Source organism: Pristiophorus japonicus, chromosome 4 (genome assembly GCF_044704955.1).
Source record: "Pristiophorus japonicus isolate sPriJap1 chromosome 4, sPriJap1.hap1, whole genome shotgun sequence".
NCBI classification, from domain to species: domain Eukaryota; kingdom Metazoa; phylum Chordata; class Chondrichthyes; family Pristiophoridae; genus Pristiophorus; species Pristiophorus japonicus.
This window is the reverse complement of record NC_091980.1, coordinates 10,223,850-10,246,844: the sequence shown is the minus strand read 5'-3', so window position 1 is coordinate 10,246,844 and position 22,995 is coordinate 10,223,850. Positions and strand designations below refer to the sequence as shown.

The window sequence follows — 22,995 nt, the reverse complement described above, 5'->3', positions numbered from 1 at the left end:
TCTCCCTCATCATATACAGAACTGCCCGAGCTTTATGATGGATGGGTCTTGCATCTGAGTCCACGTGGATCTGCACCTTGGCTCCTGTGAAGTTGCCGATGCCTGGTTCGAACAGCGAGGGGAACTTGCTTAGTACTTGGGCACATGTATATTCCTCCTCCAACAACGCCTTGATGTCGTTCCAGTCGAATCTGATTTTTTTAAGCCAGTTCCTGCCGAACAGCATTGGGCCATTGTCTGGGACAATACATAGCGGTAACTCGTGAACTGCACCATCATACGACACTTTAATTGTGGCACTACCAATCACCGTTATGAGTTCTTTGATGTAAGTGCACAACTTGGCATTGACTGGACTCAGCCTGGGCCTCACAGCCTTAGTATCCCACAGCTTGTCGAATGCCCTCTGGCTCATTATCGATTGACTCACCCCCGTGTCCCGTTCCATCGATACCAGCACCCCATTAAATTTCACGTTGATCATTATCAGTTTGCTCTTAGTTAGGAACATATACAGTCCTCATCTGGTATCCCGGATTGCGTATCCGGATCCGTGCTAGTCTGACCATTATCCTCAACGTGGTGTGTCGCAGCACGCTTACTCATCTGCAGACACTTACACTGGAGATGCCCCACTCGCAGACAGCCTTTGCAACTATATTGCTTAAGTCGGCACTGCTGGTGCCAGTGATTTCCTCCACAACACCAACACGGAGAAATCGGATGCATTCCCGCTGGCGGACTTTGGGCAGTCACAGGTTTTGCGTACGCAGTCGGGTAGGCCTTGCCCTGTGCCTCTCTGCCAAATGCCAAATCAATCATATTTACAGTACTTGCCGAGTTTCGATTTTTCACTGATATCTGCTTTAGACTTCTATCCATCGTCATGCATGACATAGAAACATAGAAAATAGGTGCAGGAGTAGGCCATTCGGCCCTTCGAGCCTGCACCACCAACCAGTCAATATGATCATGGCTGATCATGCATTTCAGTACCCCATTCCTGCTTTCTCTCCATACCCCTTGATCCCTTTAGCCACGAGGGCCACATCTAACTCCCTTTTGAATATATCTAACGAACTGGCCCCAACAACTTTCTGTGGTAGAGAATTCCACATGCCCAGAACACTCTGAGTGAAGAAGTTTCTCCTCATCTCGGTCCTAAATGGCTTACCCCTTATCCTTAGGCTGTGACCCCTGGTTTTGGACTTCCTCAACATCGGGAACATTCTTCCTGCATCTAACCTGTCCAATCCCATCAGAATTTGATATGTTACTATGAGATCCCCTCTCATTCTTCTAAATTCCATTGACTACAAGCCTAGTCGATCCAGTCTTTCTTCATATATCAGTCTTGTCCTGTCATCCCGGGAATCAGTCTGGTGAACCTTTGCTGCACTCCCTCAATGGCAAGAATGTCCTTCCTCAGATGAGGAGACCAAAACTGCACACAATATTCAAGGTGTGGCCTTACCACGTGACTGAGCGATCGTGATGGCCCTGTTCATGTCCAACGTCTCCACCGCAGTTTACGCAGGATCAACTCATGGTTGATACCGATTACAAAGAAGTCCCGCAGCATGTCTGCCAGCACAGCCCCGAACTTACACGGTCCCGCTGGACGTCTCAGGTCGGCAATGAATTCCGCCGCATTCTGGCCCTCGGAGCAAGCGTGCGTGTAAAATCTGTATCTCGAGATGATGATGCCTTCATCTGGCTTAAGGTGGTCCTGTACCAGTGTACACAATTCTTCATACGTGTTCTCTGTTGGACTCACAGGCAGGAGTAGATTCTTTATTAGACCATAAAGTTTTGGACCGCAAATCGTGAGGAACACCGCCCGGCGCCAATCTGCGTCGCTGACCTCCTCCATTTTGTTGGCCACGCAAAACTGGCTCAAACGGCTCACAAATCTTCCCAATCTTCTCCTTCCACAAATCGCTCCAACAATCCAAATGTGCTCATTTTTGCATACAAACATTCTTGTTGCCTCGTCGCCAAATGTTGTGTATGCAATAACTGTTAGACTGAGTACTGTTTAACTCCAAGAGGTATAACCTTGGCTCTGCTTTATTAAGGCCCAAAGTGACGAATATACAAGGTGGCTGGCCTTTTATACTTGAGCTACACACACGTGCATGCAACAGTGACGCCATCTAGTGGCCAGTGATTCCAAAAATATACATATGATAGAAACGTATAAGATTATGAGGGGGCTTGACAAGGTGGATGCAGAGAGGATGTTTCCACTGATGGGGGAGACTAGAACTAGGGGGCATGATCTTGGAATAAGGGGCTGCCCATTTAAAACAGAGAGGAGGAGAAATTTCTTCTCTCAGAGGGTTGTAAATCTGTGGAATTCGCTGAGAGCTGTGGAAGCTGGGACATTGAATAAATTTAAGACAGAAATAGACAGTTCTTAAACGATAAGGGGATAAGTGGTTATGGGGAGTGGGCGGGGAAGTGGAGCTGAGTTCATGATCAGATCAGCCATGATCTTATTAAATGGCAGAGCAGGCTCGAGGGGCCGTATGGCCTACTCCTGCTCCTATTTCTTATGTTCTTATGTTTTTATATGATACAAAGATTGGCTGTGCGTTTGATAATGAAGAAAGCTGCAGACTGCAGGAAGATATTAATCACTGGTCAGGTGGGCAGAACAGTGGCAAATGAACTTGAATCCGGAGAAGTGTGAGGTAATGCATTTGGTGAGGGCTAACAAGAGAACATAAGAATTAGGAACAGGAGTAGGCCATCTAGCCCCTCGAGCCTGCTCCGCCATTCAACAAGATCATGGCTGATCTGGCCGTGGACTCAGCTCCACTTACCCGCCCGCTCCCCGTAACCCTTAATTCCCTTATTGGTTAAAAATCTATCTATCTGTGATTTGAATACATTCAATGAGCTAGCCTCAACTGCTTCCTTGGGCAGAGAATTCCACAGATTCACAACCCTCTGGGAGAAGAAATTCCTTCTCAACTCAGTTTTAAATTGGTTCCCCCGTATTTTGAGGCTGTGCCCCTAGTTCTAGTCTCCCCGACCAGTGGAAACAACCTCTCTGCCTCTATCTTGTCTATCCATTTCATTATTTTAAATGTTTCTATAAGATCACCCCTCATCCTTCTGAACTCCAACGAGTAAAGACCCAGTCTACTCAATCTATCATCATAAGGTAACCCCGTCATCTCCGGAATCAGCCTCGTGAATCATCTCTGTACCCACTCCAAGGCTAGTATATCCTTCCTTAAGTAAGGTGACTAAAACTGCACGCAGTACTCCAGGTGCGGCCTCACCAATACCCTGTACAGTTGCAGCAGGACTTCCCTCCTTTTGTACTCCATCCCACTCGCAATGAAGGCCAACATTCCATTCGCCTTCCTGATTACCTGCTGCACCTGAAAACTAACTTTTTGGGATTCATGCACAAGGACCCCCAGGTCCCTCTGCACCGCAGCATGTTGTAATTTCTCCCCATTCAAATAATATTCCCTTTTGCTTTTTTTTTCTCAAGGTGGATGACCTCACATTTTCCATCTGCCAAACCTTAGCCCATTCGCTTAACCTATCTAAATCTCTTTGCAGCCTCTCTGTGTCCTCTACACAACCCGCTTTCCCACTAATCTTTGTGTCATCTGCAAATTTTGTTACACTACACTCCGTCCCCTCTTCCAGGTCATCTATGTATATTGTAAACAGTTGTGGTCCCAGCACCGATCCCTGTGGCACACCCACTAACCACCGATTGCCAACTTGAAAAGGACCCATTTATCCCGACTCTCTGCTCTCTGTTAGCCAGCCAATTCTCTATCCATGCTAATACATTTCCTCTGACTCCGCATACCTTTATCTTCTGCAGTAACCTTTTGTGTGGCACCTTATCGAATGCCTTTTGGAAATCTAAATACACCACATCCATCGGTACACCTCTATCCACCATGCTCGTTATATCCTCAAAGAATTCCAGTAAATTAGTTAAACATGATTTCCCCTTCATGAATTCATGTTGCGTCTGCTTGATTGCACTATTCCTATCGAGATGTCCTGCTATTTCTTCCTTAATGATAGCTTCAAGCATTTTCCCCACTACAGATGTTAAACTAACTGGCCTATAGTTACCTGCCTTTTGTCTGCCCCCTTTTTTTAAACAGGCGTTACATTAGCTGCTTTACAATCCGCTGGTACCTCCCCAGAGTCCAGAGAATTTTGGTAGATTATAACGAAGGCATCTGCTATAACTTCCGCCATCTCTTTTAATACCCTGGGATGCATTTAGTCAGGACCAGGGGACTTGTCTACCTCGAGTCCCATTAGCCTGTCCAGCACTACCTCCCGAGTGATAGTGATTGTCTCAAGGTCCTCCCTTCCCACATTCCCGTGACCAACAATTTTTGGCATGGTTTTTGTGTCTTCCACTGTGAAGACCGAAGCAAAATAATCGTTTACAGTCTCAGCCATTTCCACATTTCCCATTATTAAATCCCCCTTCTCATCTTCTAAGGGACCAACATTTACTTTAGTCACTCTCTTCCGTTTTATATATCAGTAAAAGCTTTTACCATCTGTTTTTATGTTTTGCGCAAGTTTACTTTCGTAATCTATCTTTCCTTTCTTTATTGCTTTCTTAGTCATTCTTTGCTGTCGTTTAAAATTTTCCCAATCTTCTAGTTTCCCACTAACCTTGGCCACCTTATACTTTGATAATTTTTTAATTTGATAATCTCCTTTATTTCCTTGGTTATCCACGGCTGGTTATCCCTTCTCTTACCGCCCTTCTTTTTCACATGAATATATTTTTGTTGAGCATTATGAAAGAGCTCCTTAAAAGTCCTCCACTGTTCCTCAATTGTGCCACCGTTTAGTCTGTGTTCCCAGTCAACTTTAGCTAACTCTGCCCTCATCCCACTGTAGTCCCCTTTGTTTAAGCATAGTACGCTCGTTTGAGACACTACTTCCTCACCCTCAATCTGTATTACAAATTCAACCATACTGTGATCACTCATTCTGAGAGGATCTTTTACTAGATCGTTTATTATTCCTGTCTCATTACACAGGACCAGATCTAAGATAGCTTGCTCCCTTGTAGGTTCTGTAACATACTGTTCTAAGAAACAATACCGTATGCATTCTATGAATTCCTCCTCCAGGCTACCCCGTGCGATTTGATTTGACTAATCGATATGTAGGTTAAAATCCCCCATGATTACTGCCGTTCCTTTTTCACATGCCTCTATTATTCCCTTGATTATTGTCCGCCCCACCGTGAAGTTATTATTTGGGGGCCTATAAACTACGCCCACCAGTGACCTTTTCCCCTTACTATCTCTAATCTCCACCCACAATGATTCAACATTTTGTTCATTGGAGCCAATATCATCTCTCACAACTGCCCTGATATCATCCTTTATTAACAGAGCTACCCCACCTCTTTTCCCTTCTTGTCTATCCTTCCGAATTGTCAGATACCCCTGTATGTTTAATTCCCAGTCTTGGCCACCCTGCAACCATGTTTCTGTAATGGCCACCAAATCATACCCATTTGTAATGATTTGTGCTGTCAACTCATTTACTTTATTTCGAATGCTGCATGCGTTTAGGTAGAGTGTTTTAATACTAGTTTTTAAACCAGGATTTTTAGTTTTGACCCCTCCTGCAGCCCCTTTATTTTCATACATATTGTCCCTTCCTATCACCTTGTGGTTTACACTTACCCCAGTGCTACTCTGCTCTGTTGCCTCCTGCCTTTTGCATTCTTTCTTGGGGTCCTGTTCATCTGCGCTCTCACCCACTCTAACTAGCTCAGAGCCCTCTCCTGGGTTCCGAATACTCCTTGCACTGAGGCACCAAGCTTTCAGGCTTGCCTTTTTATTACACTTTCACCCTTTAGAATTTTGCTGTACAGTGGCCCTTTTTGTTTTTTACCTTGGGTTTCTCTGCCCTCCACTTTTACTCATCTCCTTTCTGTCTTTTGCTTCTGTCTCCATTTTGTTTCCCTCTGTCTCCCTGCATTGGTTCCCATCCCCCTGCCATATTAGTTTAAATCCTCCCCAACAGCACTAGCAAACACTCTCCCTAGGACATTGGTTCTGGTCCTGTCCAGGTGCAGACCGTCCGGTTTGTACTGGTCCCACCTCCCCCAGAACCGGTTCCAATACCACTGCTCAAGCCATGTATTCATCTGAGCTATCCTACGATTCCTGCTCTGACTAGCATGTGGCACTGGTAGCAATCCCGAGATTACTACTTTTGAGGTCCTACTTTTTAATTTAGCTCCTAGCTCCTTAAATTCTTCTCGTAGGACCTCATCCCTTTTTTTACCTATGTCGTTGGTAAAGGAATATACATTAAATGTTAGGACATTGAGAAATGTAGAGAAACAAAGGGACCTTGTAGTGCGTGTCCACAGATCCCTGAAGGTAGTTGGCCAGGTATATAAGGTGGTTAAGAAGGCATAAGGAATACTTGCCTTTATTAGCCAAGGTATAGAATACAAGAGCAGAGAGGTTATGCTTGAACTGTACAAAACACTAGTTAGGCCACAGCTAGAGCACTGCTTGCAGTTCTGGTCACCACATTACAGGAAAGATGTGATTGCACTGGAGAGGATACAGAGGAGATTTACGAGGATGTTGACTGGACTGGAGAATTTTAGCTATGAGGAAAGATTGGATAGGCTGGGGTTGTTTTCTTTGGAACAGAGGAGGCTGAAGGGGGACCTTATTGAGGTGTATAAAATTATGAAGGGTTGAGATAGATTGGAGAGGAAGGACCTAGTTTCCTTAGTAGAGGGCTCAGCAACCAGGGGGCATCAATTTAAAGTAATTGGTAGGAGGTTTAGAGAGGATTTGAGGGAAAATTCTTTCACCCAGAGAGTGGTGGTGTATGGAAATCACTGCCAGAAAGGATGATGGAGGCAGAAACCCTCACCACATTTAAAAAATACTTGGATGTGCACTTGAAGTGATGTAACCCATAGGGCTACGGACCGAGAGCTCGAAAGTGGGATTAGGCTGGGTAGCTCTTGGTCAGCCGGCGCGCACACGATGGGCCAAAATGGCCCCCCTTCCGTGCTGTAAATTTCTATGATTCTATGAACAGGATCGGGCTAGTCTGCGACCCCTCCCGAGTGTTAAACATCCTGTTGGTGCGCACAGTCTGAACCTACCCATGGGGAAGGCCACTTGGAGAGCAGCCCGTGCCCTCTGGAGCTGCTGCAGGGGAGGAGAATAACGAGCTGCGTCAAAGAGCCAATCAGTGCACAATGTCTGAGAGTAGACTGGTGTTTTGCAGGAGCTGAATGACAAGGCCTTTGCCAGGTTCCTGCGAGCTTTCCGCTCAGTCGATCAGGCCTTCAACGCGATCATCCGTTACTTGAAGTGGCGGAAGGATTTTGGCGTTGACTTGATCACAGTTGAGGACCCAGACATCTGCAGTGAACAGAGAAGTGGTAAAGCAGTGTTGCTGGAGGAGAAAGACAATACTGGCAGGCAGGTACCTTCACACTTTATTAACCATCTTCTCGGCCTTTTGGCTAAGATCATGCGTAACTGACCTGACAGGGGAGTAACCATGACCAGAAAGTGGTTCTCCCTGGATCAGGAAGGTGGTTCTCCTATGCTTTTTGGAAATAGGAGGTGGGTGGGGGGCCTGACCCGTCCACCTCCATGGCACGAACCTGGTATTAGAAACATAGAAACATAGAAAATAGGTGCAGGAGCAGGCCATTCAGCCCTTCTAGCCTGCACCGCCATTCAATGAGTTCATGGCTGAACATGAAACTTCAGTACCCCCTTCCTGCTTTCTCGCCATAACCCTTGATCCCCCGAGTAGTAAGGACTTCATCTAACTCCCTTTTGAATATATTTAGTGAATTGGCCTCAACTACTTTCTGTGGTAGAGAATTCCACAGGTTCACCACTCTCTGGGTGAAGAAGTTTCTCCTCATCTCGGTCCTAAATGGCTTACCCCTTATCCTCAGACTGTGACCCCTGGTTCTGGACTTCCCCAACATTGGGAACATTCTTCCTGTATCTAACCTGTCTAAACCCGTCAGAATTTTAAACGTTTCTATGAGGTCCCCTCTCATTCTTCTGAACTCCAGTGAATACAAGCCCAGTTGATCCAGTCTTTCTTGATAGGTCAGTCCCGCCATCCCGGGAATCAGTCTGGTGAATCTTCGCTGCACTCCCTCAATAGCAAGAATGTCCTTCCTCAAGTTAGGAGACCAAAACTGTACACAATACTCCAGGTGTGGCCTCACCAAGGCCCTGTACAACTGTAGCAACACCTCCCTGCCCCTATATTCAAATCCCCTCGCTATGAAGGCCAACATGCCATTTGCTTTCTTAACTGCCTGCTGTACCTGCATGCTAACCTTCAATGACTGATGTACCATGACACCCAGGTCTCGTTGCACCTTCCCTTTTCCTAATCTGTCACCATTCAGATAATAGTCTGTCTCTCTGTTTTTACCACCAAAGTGGATAACCTCACATTTATCCACATTATACTTCATCTGCCATGCATTTGCCCACTCACCTAACCTATCCAAGTCACTCTGCAGCCTAATAGCATCCTCCTCGCAGCTCACACTGCCACCCAACTGAGTGTCATCCGCAAATTTGGAGATACTGCATTTAATCCCCTCGTCTAAATCATTAATGTACAATGTAAACAGCTGGGGCCCCAGCACAGAACCTTGCGGCACCCCACTAGTCACTGCCTGCCATTCTGAAAAGTACCCGTTTACTCCTACTCTTTGCTTCCTGTCTGACAACCAGTTCTCAATCCACGTCAGCACACTACCCCCAATCCCATGTGCTTTAACTTTGCACATTAATCTCTTGTGTGGGACCTTGTCGAAAGCCTTCTGAAAGTCCAAATATACCACATCAACTGGTTCTCCTTTGTCCACTTTACTAGAAACATCCTCAAAAAATTCCAGAAGATTTGTCAAGCATGATTTCCCTTTCACAAATCCATGCTGACTTGGACCTATCATGTCACCATTTTCCAGATGCACTGCTATGACATCCTTAATAATTGATTCCATCATTTTACCCACTACTGAGGTCAGGCTGACCGGTCTATAATTCCCTGTTTTCTCTCTCCCTCCTTTTTTAAAAAGTAGGGTTACATTGGCTACCCTCCACTCCATAGGAACTGATCCAGAGTCAATGGAATGTTGGAAAATGACTGTCAATGCATCCGTTATTTCCAAGGCCACCTCCTTAAGTACTCTGGGATGCAGTCCATCAGGCCCTGGGGATTTATCGGCCTTCAATCCCATCAATTTCCCCAACACAATTTCCCGACTAATAAAGATTTCTTTCAGTTCCCCCTCCTTACTAGACCCTCTGACCCCTTTTATATCCGGAAGGTTGTTTGTATCCTCCTTAGTGAATACCGAACCAAAGTACTTGTTCAATTGGTCTGCCATTTCTTTGTTCCCCGTTATGACTTCCCCTGATTCTGACTGCAGGGGACCTACGTTTGTCTTTACTAACCTTTTTCTCTTTACATACCTATAGAAACTTTTGCAATCCACCTTAATGTTCCCTGCAAGCTTCTTCTCGTACTCCATTTTCCCTGCCCTAATCAAACCCTTTGTCCTCCTCTGCTGAGTTCTGAATTTCTCCCAGTCCCCAGGTTCGCTGCTATTTCTGGCCAATTTGTATGCCACTTCCTTGGCTTTAATACTATTCCTGATTTCCCTTGATAGCCACGGTTGAGCCACCTTCCCTTTTTTATTTTTACGCCAGACAGGAATGTACAATTGTTGTAATTCATCCATGCGGTCTCCAAATGTCTGCCATTGCCCATCCACAGTCAACCCCCTAAGTATCATTCGCAAATCTATCCTAGCCAATTCACGCCTCATACCTTCAAAGTTACCCTTCTTTAAGTTCTGGACCATGGTCTCTGAATTTACTGTTTCATTCTCCATCCTAATGCAGAATTCCACCATATTATGGTCACTCTTCCCCAAGGGGCCTCGCACAATGAGATTGCTAATTAATCCTCTCTCATTACACAACACCCAGTCTAAGATGGCCTCCCCCCTAGTTGGTTCCTCAACATATTGGTCTAGAAAACCATCCCTTATGCACTCCAGGAAATCCTCCTCCACCGTATTGCTTCCAGTTTGGCTAGCCCAATCTATGTGCATATTAAAGTCACCCATTATAACTGCTACACCTTTATTGCATGCACCCCTAATTTCCTGTTTGATGCTCTCCCCAACATCCCTATTACTGTTTGGAGGTCTGTACACAACTCCTACTAATGTTTTTTGCCCTTTGGTGTTCTGCAGCTCTACCCATATAGATTCCACATCATCCAAGCTAATGTCTTTCCTAACTATTGCATTAATCTCCTCTTTAACCAACAATGCTACCCCACCTCCTTTTCCTTTTATTCTATCCTTCCTGAATGTTGAATACCCCTGAATGTTGAGTTCCCAGCCCTGATCATCCTGGAGCCACGTCTCCGTAATCCCAATCACATCATATTTATTAACATCTATTTGCACAATTAGTTCATCCAGCTTATTGCGGATACTCCTTGCATTAAGACACAAAGCCTTCAGGCTTGTTTTTTTAACACCCTTTGTCCTTTTAGAATTTTGCTGTACAGTGGCCCTTTTTGTTCTTCGCCTTGGGTTTCTCCGCCCTCCACTTTTCCTCATCTCCTTTCTGTCTTTTGCTTTTGCCTCCTTTTTGTTTCCCTCTGTCTCCCTGCATTGGTTCCCATCCCCCTGCCATATTAGTTTAAATCCTCCCCAACAGCACTAGCAAACACTCCCCCTAGGACATTGGTTCCGGTCCTGCCCAGGTGCAGACCGTCCGGTTTGTACTGGTCCCACCTCCCCCAGAAAAACGGTCCCAATGCCCCAGGAATTTGAATCCCTCCCTGCTGCACCACTGCTCAAGCCACGTATTCATCTGCGCTATCCTGCGATTCCTACTCTGACTATCACGTGGCACTGGTAGCAATCCCGAGATTACTACTTTTGAGGTCCTACTTTCTAATTTAGCTCCTAGCTCCTTAAATTCGTTTCGTAGGACCTCATCCCTTTTTTTTACCTATGTCGTTGGTACCAATGTGCACCACGACAACTGGCTGTTCTCCCTCCCATTTCAGAATGTCCTGCACCTGCTCCGAGACATCCTTGACCCTTGCACCAGGGAGGCAACATACCATCCTGGAGTCTCGGTCGCGGCCGCAGAAACGTCTATCTATTCCCCTCACCATTGAATCCCCTATCACTATTGCTGTCCCACTCTTTTTCTTGCCCTCCTGTGCAGCAGAGTCAGCCACGGTGCCATGAACTTGGCTGCTGCTGCCCTCCCCTGATGAGTCATCCCCCTCAACAGTACTCAAAACAGTGTATCTGTTTTGCAGGGGGATGACCACAGGGGCCCCTGCACTACCTTCCTTGCACTACTCTTCCTGCTGGTCTTCCATTCCCTAGCTGGCTGTGGACCCTTTCCCTGCGGTAAGACCAACTCACTACACGTGATACTCACGTCATTCTCAGCATCGTGGATGCTCCAGAGTGAATCCACCCTCAGCTCCAATTCCGTAACGCGGACCGTCAGGAGCTGGAGGTGGATACACTTCCTGCACACGTAGTCGTCAGGGACACCGGAAGTGTCCCTGAGTTCCCACATGGTACAGGAGGAGCATAACACCCGACCGAGCTCTCCTGCCATGCCTTAACCCTTAGATACCCTTAAATTGGCAACAACAATGCTAAAAGTTACTCACTGATATAAGAAGAAAAAGAAAAACTACTCACCAATCACCAGCCAATCACTTACCCCCTAGGCTGTGATGTCACCTTTGTTTCTTTCTTTGCCTTCTCCCTGTAGCTGCACCGGCACGCCTCTCGCCGACCCCGGAAGTATTGCAGTACTTCCAGGAACGGTGCTTGGGCTCTAGGCCTTTTGGCTAAGAGCATTGGCGCAGGGTGATCCTTGACAGGTGCAAGGTGACCTCTGGCGTTTGTGATCTGACAAAGAATTGGAAAGATTGGCTACGAATAAAAAAAATACAAAATACAAAAATACAAAAATTTATTCAAAAAGGGGAGGGAAATACATCTTTTAAAAAATAAGGCAACCATCAGACGATTGAAGAGGAGTAACCATTCCTGTCTCCTAGAATCATAGAGCTTTACAGCACGGAGGGAGGCCATTTCAGCCCATCGTTTCCATGCCGGCCGACAAAGAGCTATCCAGCCTAATCCCACTTTCATCAGAACATAAGAAATAGGAGCAGGAGTAGGCCATTTGGCCCCTCGAACATGCTCCGCCATTCAATAAGATCATGGCTGATCTGATCCTGGCCTCAACTCCACTTCACTGCCCGCTCCCCATAACCCTTGATTCCCTTATCATTCAAAAATCTGCCTATCTCCACCTTAAATATATTCAAAGACCAGCCTCCACAGCTTTCTGGGGTAGAGAATTCCAAAGATTCATGACTCTCTGAGAGAAGAAATTCCTCCTCATTTCTGTGTTAAATGGGCGACCACTTATTCTGAAACTATGTCCCCTAGTTCTAGATTCTCCCACAAGAGAAAACATCCTCTCTGCATGTACTCTGTCTGGCCCCCTCAGAATCTTATACATTTCTATAAGATCACCTCTAAGTCTTCTAAGCTCAACCTTTCTTCATATGACAACCCCTTCATCTCAGGAATCAACTCATTAACCTTCTGTGAACTGCCTCCAGTGCAAGTATATCCTTCTTTAAATAAGGATACCAAAACTGTACGCAGTACTCCAGGTATGGTCTTACCAATACCCTGTACAGTTGTAACAGGACCTTCCTACTTTTATACTTCATACCCCTTGCAATAAAGGCCAACATTCCAATTACCTTCCTAATTACTTGCTGTACCTGCATGCCATGTCTTGTGTTTCATGTACAATGACCCCCAGATCCCTCTGTACCACTGTATTTTGTAATCTCTCCGCACTTAAATGATAACTAGCTTTTTTATTTTTCCTACCAAAGTTGATAACCTCATATTTTCCCACATTATGCCCCATCTGCCAAATGTTTGCCCACTCACTTAGCCTGTCTATATCCCTTTGTAGATTCTTTGCGTCTTCCCCACAATTTGCTCTCCCACCCATCTTTGTATCATCAGCAAACTTGGCTACATTATACTCAGGCCCTTCATCCATGTCATTAGTATAGACTGTAAATAATTGAGGCTCCAGCACCGATCCTTGTGGCACCCCACTAGTTACTGTTTGCCAACCGGAAAATGACCTATTTATCCCGACTCTCTATTTTCTGTTAGTTAGCCAATCCTCTATCCATGCGAATATACTACCCCCAATCCCATGAACTTTTATCGTGTGCAGTAACCTTTTATGTGGAACCTTATCGAATGCCTTCTGGAAATCCAAATACACCCCATCCACTGGTTCCCCCTTATCCACCCAGTCCGTTACATCCTCAAAGAACTCCAGCAAATTTGTCAAACATGATTTACCTTTCATAAAACCATGTTGACCACTTGATTGAATCATGCTTTTCCAAATGTCCTGCTATTGCTTCCTTAATAATGGACTCCAGCATTTTCCCAATGATAGATGTTAGGCTAACCGGTCTGTAGTTTCCTGCTTTCTGTCTGCCTCCTTTTTTAAATAGGGGCATAACATTTGCGGTTTTTCAATCTGCTGGGACCTCCCCAGAATCCAGGGAATTTTGGTAGCTTACAACCAATGCATCCACTTATTTTAAGATGCTAGGTGCACGCCATCAGGTCCAGGGGATTTGTCTGCCTTTAGTCCCATTATTTTATCGTGTACTACTACTTTAGTGACAGTGATTATATTAAGTTCCTCACTATAGCCCCTTGATTATCCACTATTGGGATGTTTTTAGTGTCTTCTATCGTGATGACCAATGCAAAATATATGTTCAAAGTCTTTGCCATTTCCCTGATCCCCATTGTTAATTCCGCAGCGTCAATCTCTAAGGGACCAACATTTACTTAGCCACTCTTTTTTATGTATCTGTAGAAACTCTTACTATCTGTTTTTATATTTCGTGCTAGTTTGCTTTCATAATCTATCTTCCCTCTCTATTATTTTTTTAGTCGTTCTTTGCTGGCATTTAAAAGTTTCCCAATCCTCTGGCCTCCCACTAGTCTTGGCCCTATTGTATGCCCTTGTTTTCAATTTGATACCATCCCTTATTTCCTTAGTTAGCCGCGGATGGTTGTCCCTTCTCTTAGTCTTTCCTTCTCATTGGAATATATTTTTGTTGAGAGTTATGTAATATTTCCTTAAATGTCTGCCACTGCTCATCAACCGTCCCACTCTTTAATCTATTTTCCACTTTAGCCAACTCTGCCTCATACCTTTGTAGTCTCCTTTATTTAAGCTAGGACACTGGTTAGAGATCCAACTTTCTCACCCTCCAACTGAATTTGAAATTGAACCGTGCTATGGTCACTCATTCCGAGAGGATCCTTTACTAGGAGATTGTTTATTAATCCTGTTTCATTACACAGTACCAGATCTAAGATAGCCTGCTTCCTGGTTGGTTTCGCAACGTTCTGATCAAGGAAACTATCCCGGGTATACTCTATGAACTCTTCCTCAAGACTACCTGGCCAATTTGCTTAGAGTAAAATCGGCCATGATTATTGCCGTACCTTTCTTACAAGCCTCCATTATTTCTTGATTTATATTCTGTCCTACAGTATGGCTACTGTTTGGGGGCCTGTAGACCACTCCCACCAGTGACTTATTTCCCTTATTATTTATCACCACCCAAACTGATTCTACAGCTTGATCTTCTGAGCCAATATAATTTCTCACTACTGCACTGATCTCATCCTTTATTAACAGAGCTACCCCACCTCCTTTTCCTTTCTGCCTATCCTTACAAAGTGGCAAATACCCCTGGGTCACCTTGCAACCACGTCTCTGTAATGGCAATCAGATCATACCCATTTATTTCTGTTTGTGCTGTCAACTCATCTATCTTGTTACGAATACTGCGTGCATTCAGATACAGAGCTTTTTATTCTGTCTCGTGTATATGCTCTGTCCTTTCCTGTCACAGGCTGGTTAACATGACCCCTTTCACTACCCTGCACTTTTGCCTTCTCCTTTCTCTTTTAACATTTCTTCTCGTCGGATCCCTCCCCCCCCCCCACTATTTAGTTTAAAGTCCTATCTACAGCCCTAGTTATTCAATTCGTCAGGACACTAGTCCCAACCTGGTTCAAGGGAAGTCCATCCCAATATAACAGCTCCCTCTTTCTCCAACACTTGTGCCAGTGCCTTATGAATTGAAACCCATTTCTCCCACACCAATCTTTGAGCCACTCGTTCATCTCCCTGATCTTATTTACTTTATGCAAATTTGCTCATGGCTCAGGTAGTAATCCAGAGATTATTACCTTTGTGGTTGTGCTTTTTAATTTAGCCCCGAGCTGTTCATACTCCCTCAGCAGAATTTCTTTGTCCTACCTATGTCGTTGGTACCCACATGGACCACGACAACTGGATCGTCCCCCTCCCATTCCAAGTTCCTCTCCAGCCCAGAGGAGATATCCTTAACCCTGGCACCGGGGCAGGCAACACAGCCTTCGGGACTCATGCTCTCGGCTGCAGAGAACATTATCTATCCCCCAGATGATGCTGTCCCCAACCACTACAATGTTCCTTTTTGCTCTCCCAACTTGAATGGCCCCCTGTACCACAGTGCTGTGGTCAGTTTGCTCATCCTCCCTGCTGTCCCTTCTCTTGTTCACACAGGGAGCAAGAATCTCGAACCTGTTGGACAAGAGCAAGGGCTGAGGCTCCTCGATCACTACCTCTTGGGTCCCCATACCTGCCTCGCTCGTAGTCACACCCTGCTGTCCCTGACCACGGACCAAATCTGAATTAATTAATCTAAGGGGTGCGGCTGCCTCCTGGAGCACAGCGTCCAGGTAACTCTCCCCCTCCCTGATGTGTCGCAGTGTCTGAAGCTCGGACTCCAGCTCATCAACGCGGAGCCGAAGTTCCTCGAGCTACAGACACTTGCCGTTAACCTCAATGGGGTCAACCAGCTCCCACATGTTGCAGCAGTGACACATCGCCTGCCCTGCCATCCCTAATGTATTTAATTAATTAAGTTTTGAAGTTTTGAACGTTTGATTTATAAGCACAGCTCTTAATTTAAACCAATGCACAAGAAAAGAGAGAAAAATTCACCGACCAACCAATCACTTCCCTGCTCTCCTGTGACGTTAAACTTTGAATCTTTTTACTTCTTACCTTCCCAAGTCTGTTGGTGCTGCTGCAGCCCGCTCCTTCTGTACTCCCCGCTGATCGGCTCTTGATCCGTAGCCCTGCAGGTTACGGCACTTTAGATGCACATCAAAGTACTTTTTAAATGCGGTGAGGGTTTCTGCCTCTACCACCCTTTCAGGCAGTGAGTTCCAGGCCTCCACCACCCTCTGCTCTCAGCTTGCATTGCCCTGCTGCTACTTGTCAAAGCCACAAGGGAGGCATTGTGGTAAAAGCAAGAACGCCCATTTACAGAGCGCCGGAGAATAGATTCAGTCAGGAGAGAAGCAAAGCTGGAATTGGGCAGCAGAAAAGTAGAAAGTAGAATTTGGAAAACAGAGGAAACAAGGGCTGGAAAACAGACAACAGGGCTGTTTAGCACCACTAAATGGTATATACTTCAGTGCAAGGAATGTAAGGAATAATGCAGATGAGCTGAGAACACAGATAGACACTTAGGGGTATGATATTATAGCTATTACTGAGACATGGCTGAAAGAATGGCAGGTATGGCAGCTCAACATTCCTGGCTACAGGATTTTCAGATGGAATAGAGGGGGGTAAAAAAGGAGTGGGGGGGTGTCGCGGTATTGATTAAAGAAACAATTACAGCTGTAAGAAGGGATGATATGTTAGAGGTGTCATCAAACAAGGATATATGGGTTGGATTGAAGAACAAAAAAGGGTCGTTCACACTATAGAGCCCAAGCAGTCCGAAGGAGATAGAAGAATAAATATTTGGGCAAATTACTGCAACGTGCAAAAACTATAGAGCTGCAATAGTGGGGGATTTCAACTACTCCAATATTAACTGGGAAAAAGGTAGTGTGAATAATACAGAGGATGCGGAATTCCTAAAACGCATACAGGAGAACCTCTTTAGCCAGTATGTAACAATCCCAACAAGAACATAAGAACATAAGAACATAAGAATTAGGAACAAGAGTAGGCCATCTAGCCCCTCGAACCTGCTCCGTCATTCAACAGGATCATGGCTGATCTGGCCGTGGACTCAGCTCCACTTACCCGCCCGCTCCCCGTAACCCTTAATTCCCTTATTGGTTAAAAATCTATCTATCTGTGACTTGAATACATTCAATAAGCTAGCCTCAACTGCTTCCTTGGGCAGAGAATTCCACAGATTCACAACACTCTGGGAGAAGAAATTCCTTCTCAACTCGGTTTTAAATTGGCTCCCCCATATTTTGAGGCTGTGCCCCCTAGTTCTAGTCTCCTCGACCAGTGGAAACAACCTCTCTGCCTCTATCTTGTCTATCCCTTTCATTGTTTTAAATGTTTCTATAAGATCACCCCTCACCCTTCTGAACTCCAACAAGTAAAGACCCAGTCTACTCAATCTATCATCATAAGGTAACCCCCTCATCTCCGGAATCAGCCGAGTGAATCGTCTCTGTACCCCCTCCAAAGCTAGTATATCCTTCCTTAAGTAAGGTGACCAAAACTGCATGCAGTACTCCAGGTACGGCCTCGCTAATACCCTATACAGTTGCAGCAGGACCTCCCTGCTTTTGTACTCCATCCCTCTCACAATAAAGGCCAACATTCCATTCACCTTCCTGATTACCTGCTGCACCTGCAAACTAACTTTTTGGGATTCATGCACAAGGACCCCCAGGTCCCTCTGCACCGCAACATGTTGTAATTTCTCCCCATTCAAATAATATTCCCTTTTACTGTTTTTTTTCCCCCAAGGTGGATGACCTCACATTTTCCGACATTGTATTCCATCTGCCAAACCTTAGCCCATTCGCTTAACCTAACTGAATCTCTTTGCAGCCTCTCTGTGTCCTCTACACAACCCGCTTTCCCACTAATCTTTGTGTCATCATCAAATTTTGTTACACTACACTCCGTCCCCTCTTCCAGGTCATCTATGTATATTGTAAACAGTTGTGGTCCCAGCACCGATCCCTGTGGCACACCACTAACCGCCGATTGACAACTTGAAAAGGACACATTTATCCCGACTCTCTGCTTTCTGTTAGTTAGCCAATTCTCTATCCATGCTAATACATTTCCTCTGACTCCGCGTACCTTTATCTTCTGCAGTAACCTTTTGTGTGGCACCTTATCGAATGCTTTTTGGAAATCCAAATACACCACATCCATCAGTACACCTCTATCCACCAAGCTCATTATATCCTCAAAGAATTCCAGTAAATTAGTTAAACATGATTTCCCCTTCATGAATCCATGTTGCGTCTGCTTGATTGCACTATTCCTATCTAGATGTCCTGCTATTTCTTCCTTAATGATAGCTTCAAGCATTTTCCCCACTACAGATGTTAAACTAACTGGCCTATAGTTACCTGCCTTTTGTCTGCCCCCTTTTTTAAACAGAGGCGTTACATTAGCTGCTTTCCAATTCGATGGTACCTCCCCAGAGTCCAGAGAATTTTGGAAGATTATAATGAATGCATCTGCTATAACTTCCGCCATCTCTTTTAATACCCTGGGATGCATTTAATCAGGACCAGGGGACTTGTCTACCTTGAGTCCCATTAGCCTGTCCAGCACTACCTCCCTAGTGATAGTGATTGTCTCAAGGTCCTCCCTTCCCACATTCCCGTGACCAGCAATTTTTGGCATGGTTTTTGTGTCTTCCACTGTGAAGACCGAAGCAAAATAATTGTTTAAGGTCTCAGCCATTTCCACATTTCCCATTATTAAATCCCCCTTATCTTCTAAGGGACCAACATTTAATTTAGTCACTCTTTTCCATTTTATATATCGGTAAAAGCTTTTACTATCTGTTTTTATGTTTTGCGCAAGTTTACTTTCGTAATCTATCTTTCCTTTCTTTATTGCTTTCTTAGTCATTCTTTGCTGTCGTTTAAAATTTTCCCAATCTTCTAGTTTCCCACTAACCTTGGCCACCTTGTACGCATTGGTTTTTAATTTGATACTCTCCTTTATTTCCTTGGTTATCCACGGCTGGTTATCTCTTCTTTTACCACCCTTCTTTTTCACTGGAATATATTTTTGTTGAGCACTATGAAAGAGCTCCTTAAAAGTCCTCCACTATTCCTCAATTGTGCCACCGTTTAGTCTGTGTTCCCAGTCTACTTTAGCCAACTCTGCCCTCATCCCACTGTAGTCCCCTTTGTTTAAGCATAGTACGCTCGTTTGAGACACTACTTCCTCACCCTCAATCTGTATTACAAATTCAACCATACTGTGATCACTCATTCCGAGAGGATCTTTTATTAGATCCTTTATTATTCCTGTCTCATTACACAGGACCAGATCTAAGATAGCTTGCTCCCTTGTAGGTTCTGTAACATACTGTTCTAAGAAACATTCTATGAATTCCTCCTCAAGGCTACCCCGTGCAATTTGATTTGACCAATCGATATGTAGGTTAAAATCCCCCATGATTACTGCCGTTCCTTTTTCACATGCCTCTATTATTCCCTTGATTATTGTCCGCCCCACCGTGAAGTTATTATTTGGGGGCCTATAAACTACGCCCACCAGTGACTTTTTCCCCTTACTATCTCTAATCTCCACCCACAATGATTCAACATTTTGTTCATTAGAGCCAATATCGTCTCTCACAACTGCCCTGATATCATCCTTTATTAACAAAGCTATCCCACCTCCTTTCCCTTCTTGTCTATCTTTCCGAATTGTCAGATACCCCTGTATGTTTAATTCCCAGTCTTGGCCACTCTGCAACCACGTTTCTGTAATGGCCACCAAATCATACCCATTTGTAATGATTTGTGCTGTCAACTCATTTACTTTGTTTCGAATGCTGCGTGCGTTTAGGTAAAGTTTTTTAATATTAGTTTTTAAAACCATAATTTTTAGTTTTGACCCCTCCTGCAGCCCCTTTATATTCATACATATTGTCCCTTCCTATCACGTTGTGGTTTACACTTACCCCAGTGCTACTCTGCTCTGTTGCCTCCTGCCTTTTGCATTCTTTCTTGGAGTTCTGTTCATCTGAGCTCTCACCCACTCTAACTAGCTCAGAGCCCTCTCCTGGGTTCCCATCCCCCTGCCAAGCTAGTTTAAAGCCCTCCCAACCGCACTATCAAAACCACCCGCGAGAACATTGGTCCCGTCTCTGTTGAGGTGTAACCTGTTCGACTTGTACAGGTCCCACCTTCCCCAGAAGTGGTCCCAATTATTCAGGAAACTAAAGCCCTCCCTCCTACAACAATGCCCCAGCCACGTATTTATATGACTAGCCTTCCAATTTCTACCCTCACTGGTACGTAGCACTGGCAGTAATCCCGAGATTACCACCTTTGAGGTCCTGGCTTTCAATCTTACTCCTAGCTCCCTAAACTCAGCTTTCAGGACTTCACCCCTCTTTCTACCTATGTCATTGGTACCAATGTGGACCACAACCACTGGCTGTTCCCCTTCCCTCCCCAGAATGCCCTGCAGTCGCTCAGTGACATCATTAACCCTTGCACCAGGGAGACAACACACCATCCTGATGCCACTTTTGCTGCCGCAGAAGCGCCCATCTGCTCCCCTAACTATTGAATCTCCTATCACTATAGCCCTTCCCGTCTTCTTCCTGCCCCCCTGTGCAGCCGAGCCACCCACAGTGCTGTGGACATGGCCCTGGCTGCACTCCCCAGAGGCATCACCGCCCTCACCAGTAGTCAGAATAGAGTACCGGTTGGAGAGCGGGATAGCCTCAGGGGACTCCTGCACTACCTGCCTCGCCATACTCTTGTGTGTGACGGTCACCCATTCCCTATCCTCCTGTACCCTTTTAATCTGTGGGGTGACCAACGCCTGAAACGTGCTATCCACGTATCTCTCGTTCTCTTGGATGCTCCTCAGTGCCTCCAGTCCTCGCTCAAGCTCCGAGGGGGTGTTTCTGGATGTGGTTTTGGGAATGAAGAGGGGCAGGTGGAAGGGGTATCAGTGGGGGAGCATTTTGGTGCTTGTGATCATAATTCAATAAGATTTAGGGTAGTTATGGAAAAGGACAAAGGTGGACGAGGAATAAAGGTTCTCAATTGGGGTAAAGCCAATTTTGCTGAGCCGAGATGGGATTTGGCCAAAGTGACTGGAAACGGCTACTTGATGGTAAATCAGTGTCAGAGCAGTGGGAGGCATTCAAGGAGGAGATCCTGAGGGTAGAGAGCAAGTATGTTCCCTTAAAAAAAGGATGGGGCTAACAAATCCAGAGCCCCCTAGATGTAAAGGGACATTCAGAGTAAGATAAAAAGGGAAGTTTATGATAGATATCGAGAACTCAATACTGCAGAAACTCTAGAGGAGTACAAGAAGTGCAGGGGTGCAATTAAAAAAGATATCAGGAAAAGCAAAGAGTGAGTATGAGAGAATGTTGGCAATTAAAATCAGGGAAAACCCAAAGATGTTTTATAAATACATTAAGAGCAAGAGGATAACTAGAGAAAGAGTGGGGCCTATCAGAGATTATAAAAGAAATCTGTGTGTGGAGGCGGAAGATGTGGGTATGATTCTTGATGAGTACCTTGTATCTGTTTTCACAAAAGAGGGGGGCAATGCAGACTTTGCAATGAGGGAGGAGGAATGTGAAATATTAGACGAGATAAATAGTGAGAGAGGAAGTATTAAGGGGCTTAGCAGCTTTGAAAGTGGATAAATCCCCAGGCCCAGATGAAATGTATCCCAGGCTATTAAGAGAAGCAAAAGAAGAAATAGCAGAGACTCTAACTATCATTTTCCAGTCCTCTCTGGCTACAGTTGTGATGCCAAAGGACTGGAGGACAGCTAATGTTGTACCTTTGTTTAAAAAGAGAGAAAGGGATAGACTGAGTAATTTCAGGCCAGTCAGCCTAACCTCGGTGGTGGGAAAATTATTGGAAAAAGTCCTGAGGGACAGGATAAATTTACATTTAGAAAGACATGGATTAGTCAAGGACAATCAGCATGGATTTGTTAAGGGAAGGTCATGTCTGACTAACTTGATTTAATTTTTTGAGGAGGTAACCAGGAGGATCGATGAGGGCAGTGCCCATGATGGATTTTAGCAAATTTTTGATAAGGTCCCACATGGCAGATTGGACACGAAAGTAAAAGCTCATGGGATCCAGGGCAAAGTGGCAAGTTGCTTCCAAAATTGGCTCAGAGGCAGGAAGCAAACGGTAATGGTTGACGGGTGTTTTCGTGACTTGAAGGCGGTTTCCAGTGGGGTTCCGCAGGGCTCAGTGCTGGGTCCCCTGCTTTTTGTGGTTATATATCAATGACCTGGATTTGAATGTTGGGGGTATGATTAAGAAGTTTTCATATGATACAAAGATTGGCTGTGTGGTTGATAATGAAGAAGAAAGCTGCGGACTGCAGGCAGATATCAATGTACTGGTCAGATGGGCAGAGCAATGGCAAATGGTGGTCAGATGGGCAGAGCAGTGGCAAATGGTGGTCAGATGGGCAGAGCAGTGGCAAATGGAATTCAATTGGATAAGTGTCAGGTAATGCATTTGGGAAGGTCCAACAAGGCAAGGTAATACACATTGGGCCTAAATTTTCCCCTCCAGTTTTTTTGGCACACTTACCTGAGGTGTGCCGACTTTCTGCTCCCAAAACGGTGCCGAAAATGTAGCTCCATATTCTCCCCGCTCCGTGGACTGTCATGGGCCTTGGCGTGGCGTGGCGTGGCAAAAGCAGTGGGGGGTCGGAGCTAGGGCTGTGCTGCTGAAACAGAGCTGGCAGG

The 22,995-nt window shown here is 45.2% G+C and overlaps 1 protein-coding gene across 3 annotated transcripts in view; it reads left to right on the top strand.

Annotated features, from left to right (window-relative positions):
• The window catches only part of LOC139262838 (uncharacterized), a 51,398-nt gene that overhangs the window by 19,577 nt on the left and 8,826 nt on the right, over window positions 1-22,995 (top strand). For all 3 annotated transcript variants that reach the window (XM_070878013.1, XM_070878012.1, XM_070878015.1), the window contains one exon: window positions 7,288-7,484. In XM_070878013.1, the coding sequence (XP_070734114.1) occupies window positions 7,288-7,484 (197 nt within the window). The remainder of the gene's footprint in view (window positions 1-7,287; window positions 7,485-22,995) is intronic.